At 40.0% G+C, this 5437-nt stretch overlaps 1 protein-coding gene across 1 annotated transcript in view; it reads left to right on the top strand.

The window, feature by feature from the left end:
* Positions 1–174: 174 nt before the first annotated feature.
* The window catches only part of tbc1d10a (TBC1 domain family member 10A), a 16032-nt gene continuing 10769 nt past the window's right edge, over positions 175–5437 (top strand). The window contains exon 1 of the mRNA XM_015387415.1: positions 175–815. Coding sequence (XP_015242901.1) covers positions 634–815 — 182 coding nt within the window. The 5' untranslated portion in view covers positions 175–633. The remainder of the gene's footprint in view (positions 816–5437) is intronic.

Genomic DNA, 5437 nt, shown 5'->3' with positions numbered 1-5437 from the left:
TCAAGTGTCCTCCTTTTCAGAAACCCAAATATAAAAATATGAAGTTGTGCTGTTCTTAAGCACAGTTTTATGGCACACTACTGAGAAAGAAACTGTTGTATTCTTGTATTCGGCCACTAGGGGCAACCTTCTCATTACGGTAGGGAAAAAAAAAAAGAAAAAATCTATCCAGGATTTTAGATTTGGCTGCTCCCCGACCGAAGCAGTCTGTCCAGCTGTACACTCGGGATGACAGCACAACGTATTATTCTAGTATTATCTGAGCTCATAATAAGTGTAATTACATAGACCACAGGGAAAATACTTGTATATGATGTAACGGTGGTGAGACGTAGGCAGGGACGGTCGAAAATAGTTAAGTATCGTGTTGGTACGAGCAGTTAATGCTAACTAACAATTAGCTTGCTAATGAAGAATTTAATACAAGTCAACCGCCACGGCTAACGGAAAACCTATTGGATGCGGTCCGTTAAATGAGGATTTGGGACAATTTGCAATCAGACTGGCTGATGGAAAAAACTTTTATTCGGATTTAGGAATCATGGCGTCGATGTAGTTTGACTGAGTTTTGGGCTGTCAACAAGCTCGTTGCTGACGTTAGCTAACCCTGGCTAGCTAGCTAGCTCTGCCACCATGGCCAAAATAGAGAATGGCCGCCCGTCAGTGGACATGGGGAGCATCAGGACGCTTAACAGCAGTCACATAGAAGACGAGAGCTCTCTGGGTTCCGACTCGGAGATCAACGGCTTCACCAGCGAGAGGCAAACCGACAGATATGGCTTCATCGGAGGGGCGCAGCAGTACTCCGAGGAGTCGTAAGTTTGTTTCAGTTCGAAGAGTGATTCATTCCCACACAATGTTGTTTTGCAGGCTTATTGTAATCAACCTATAACATGGGAGTGGTGGAATCCATTTGAACAGAAAATGTTCTGTGATACAGAGGATAAAATATCCCAACGGGGCGATGATCAGTTCAGTTGCATGAACTGCAAAGCCAACTGCGTGGCACATGCTGTGTTTTCTTCTAACTAACTGGATGCCCCTTTTACCTCTAGATCAGGGGTCTTCAACGTTTTCCAGGCCAAGGACCCCCTCACTGATGGCGAGATGGAGGGGGACCCGCTATTATTTATACAGTGGTGTCAAAAGTACACACATTTATTACTTAAGTAGAAGTATAGATACTGCAGTTTAAAAACACTCTGGTAAAAGTTGATGTATCAACTTGACCTATTTACTCAATTAAAAGTGAAAAAGTATGTGCTCCAAAAACTACTTGAAGTATAAAGTAACCTTAAAAAACAAACAAAAAAAAAAAAACAGCCAGATGCCACTATATGAATTGAAGCTCACTATTTCTAAAAATTCTTTGAGATAGGGCCAAGGATGAGGGAAGTCTTGTTGGTCTCCATCTACCAATACCCTCTTTCAGACATTTCAACATCTTTTTCTGAATCCGACATTGTAGCATGGCATAGAAAACGTTTCCAGATTGAAGAACACCTGCTTGCTTCTGATGATTTCCTTTAGCTGACCAATGAGTGTTTGTGTTCTATGACTCATCCAATTACACTAATTTTCACCAGATGTGGATGGTGCCAATGATCTGCATTGGATGGCGTACATGACATGAAATAAATATTTATAAAGATTAAACCTGGGGCATGCAGGTGGCGCAGTGGTAAGTGCACGACCCATGTACGGAGGCCTTAGTCCTCGACGTGGCCGACCTGAGTTCCTGTCAACCTACTTTCAAAAAAACAAGCCACTAGAGTCGTAAAAATAAAAACCAAAACATTAAACCGAAACCAAGAGTAACGAGTAACATTTGTTTTAAAAAATGTAAGGAATAGAAAGTACAGATACTTGTGTGAAAATGTAATGAGTAGAAGTCAGAAGTAGGAAGAAAAATAAGTAATGGAGTAAAGTATAGATACCTAGAAAGTGTACTTAAGTACAGTAACAAAGTATTTGTACTTCGTTACTTGACACCTCTGTATATATATTGTGAAAATGGGTTATATCCAACTAGTCCTATGGTCACTCTATTACAGATAGACTCATGCAACGAAAGTTATTTCTCCCTGGGAATATTTCTGATTTTGATTCCTCGTTGATGGGACAGGTGTTGTGAATAAAATGGTGCCCAGCTTGAAAGAGCTCTTGTGTGTCGCTGAATGTGTGCATCTATGGCTAAAAGACATCTTCTGCCTCCATTTATCCATTCACTACAGTGTGTTGAATTCATGTTCATGTGTATTTAAAGACATTTCAATTAGTGGAAAAAATTATAGGGGGGAATAGAAAAATTAAAAAGTCTAATTAAACAAAACTTTCGCAACCCCCATGCAGCACCTCCATGGACCCCATACGGGTAGCGGACCCCCTGTTGAAGACCTCCGCTCTAGAAAGATACAAGCCAGTAACATCTTGATAATGGTTAACACATATTGAGATGGTCTAATTACAATTTGCATAGTTTTATCTGGTCACATTGTAAATTATGTTTTGAATTCATCTCTGCACATCTTTCTGGGCATTGATGAATTGACACTTTTTTGTTTCCTTCATTGCAACGCTGAAGAAATGAGTGAAAGCTATCTCAGTCACTCTCCAGGTTTCTTTTTGCAGTAATGTTGGCAAGCATTGAACCCCATCTTCTGGTGCCCTTATACCAAAGGGCCTCTTTTGGCTCAGTTTGTTGGGCTCATACTTAAGCATTCGCTTGCAGTGCTTGGCAATAAAAGTATCTTAATTAGTTAAGAGCTTTGAAAGCCTAAACTGGAGTATAAAACCGTATACTTGCCCACCACATCAAGTCTACACTCCCAGCTGAGTGAGAGCTATCCTGTGTTTAAAAAAGGAAACTGTGACAGAGTTTTACCCTGCTATTACAGGCTTGACCTGATGAGATAATTACATAACTCAATAAAGCTTCAGGAATGATATGTAATGTTAGTTTTGACCATGTTAAATCTTCTGTTCTGTTGCAGAGCTTCGCCCCCTTTTTTCTTTGCATACAATCACCTCACCAATAAATTTAAACTACACTAATCCCGACCACAGGATCAACATATTTAGTCCACATTATTCATCTCATCATGTGTATTTTAATGATTAACATCTCAAAAGCAATGATTGGATGCAGAAAGTTGCAGATGCACCATTTGATTGGTGACCATTTGATCAAATTATTACTTTTTTTGCATTGGTCATTATATATATATATATATATATATATATATATTTATTAAATTAATGCATAAATGGGGATAATCTTGGCATTTCTATTCCCTTTCGTTCTTTATTGCATTAAATGCAGTTCTTCTCCTTTTTTTTTTAATGGGATTAATAAATAACAGAACTAGTTGTGATTTTTATTCCCATTGAAACCTGGAAAACTATTTATTCATTAAGACCTTGCTTAGTGCCAGAGTCCTGCATGGGTCTAAGTTTTCAAAACTATCCGCTCGCACCCGTATAGTTCACTGCTGAGGCTCGACGCATTACCCGCAATTATCCCTATTTAAATCCCGGCTGGGACCGCACAGACCCGTAAATAAGAAGTGTGACCCGACCTGTGAAAACAAAGTGTACACACAACCCTTTATAATAACAGGGGCACTAAATAACATTGCTTCGCACTCACATCCAGTGCACGCTGCACTCACAGATTAACAGCCGTAAATTGGCCGAATTAAAAAGGTTTGCCTTGTTTCTTAAAAAAATACTGTTATCTGGTAGCCTGACGTAGTCCGACTCAATTCTAGTCAGAATATGAGTCTGATACTGCTCCATAGAGCTGTGATTATGGGGCGTGTTTCAAACGAACCAGGAAAAAAAAATGCCTCTGCACTCAATTGGATAGACCTACAACCAATAAGAGCAACGGAGTGCGTGACGTATGTTAAGCGAGGCATAGTTGTTGTCCACAAAAATCAAAGCGTGCAGTTTCGCGTTTCTCTGTTCCTCTTTTAAAATTAATTTGCTGTCGATATCTTCTAGAACAGACCTAATAGCAGAATCTACTCACCCAAACTCTCCAGCGGCAGCCATTATTGTTGTCACCCTAGCGCGCTTTGGTCACGTGGTTGATTACGTTACTGTTGATCATCTGTCCATCATCGTATAAAGTCCGCCCTGACAATTTGATTGGATCGCCTGACAGTGGGCTTTAATACTCGCGCTACTATGGAGCAGAGCCAGACCGAACTTCCCCGAACTCAAACCTTGTGGGCGGGACTAAGTTCTGACTGGCACCCAGGCTAGTTATCTGGATATTCTTGAAACAATTTATTTTTTAAAATGAGATTAGAGTTAATTAATGAGAAAATATAAATAAGTTTCATTCATGCTGTAACTCTGTTCATTTATACCTGTGCCCGCACCCATGAAATAATACCCGTAGATACACTCGGGTACCCAACCCGGTGCCGTACTGTGTTTGGTGCATCCGTATAATTAGCAATTATCTGACAATATACACAGGAGAATTAGTTCCCTGTATTTTAGAGAGAAAAAAATGTCCCTTGTTGAATTCACTTCTGTTTGTGTTAGGGTCTGTATTAGAGTCCCACAGTGTGATTATCTTAAATAAATAACGTTTTAGATATCACTGCATTTTGTGCAAAAGATCAAACAAAAATGTTTAATGTTTCCCATTTCTTTATTTTTGTTCTTAAAAATTGGATCATTTTGAAAGATTTTGGTCAAAAAACATATATTAATATTATCTGTTGCATATATTTTTTTAATCTGTGGTCCTACCTAATAGCTAAATTGAATGAATTCGGACTAAATGTATTATTATACCCCTTTCCCACTGGCTGAAAATCCTTTTAAAACCTGGGAACAATCTGCTTTTAGTGGGAGTGGGAACAGCTCGCTGACCTTCATGGAACCAGGTCAAACGACTTGGCTGCTCTGGTCAGTAAACAGTGGGAATATTAGATCCGGGTTGACCCGCCTATTTCAGTGATACCATAGAGCACAATAAACATACATTGCAGCATTGTGCCAGTCACATCTGATCTAACAAGCTGAAACAAGTCTGCTTACATCGATAAACATGGTGCAGCAATGATTAGAGGGATTCGGACAGACAAAAGGGCCCAAAATGTTTGGCCATGACAAAAACAGAAATATCACCTGTGCTGCTGCCATCAACACCTTTCTTTATAGATGTTGGAGATCTTTTTTCAGTGTAGTCCTGTTTCTCTGACTTTGACTGGCTGGATGTGCTCTCCTCATCCTCTGACATGGGAGATGGCTCGGAGCTTGTCTGCCTGGCTGTGTGTTTCCTGGACAGGGCCATCTTTTACAGTTGATGTCTGTATCTCTGCTTCTTTCTTTTTGTCTGCTTCCGTCTCCTTGAACTCCAGTCGGCATATGCAGTTGGCCGCTCACACTGAGCCTGGTTCTGCTGGAGGTTTCTTCC

The sequence above is a fragment of the Cyprinodon variegatus genome, unplaced genomic scaffold (genome assembly GCF_000732505.1).
Source record: "Cyprinodon variegatus isolate N-32 unplaced genomic scaffold, C_variegatus-1.0 Scaffold393, whole genome shotgun sequence".
Lineage (NCBI taxonomy): Eukaryota > Metazoa > Chordata > Actinopteri > Cyprinodontiformes > Cyprinodontidae > Cyprinodon > Cyprinodon variegatus.
Note: the sequence above shows the minus strand (reverse complement) of the source record. Positions and strands in the feature narration are given on the sequence as shown.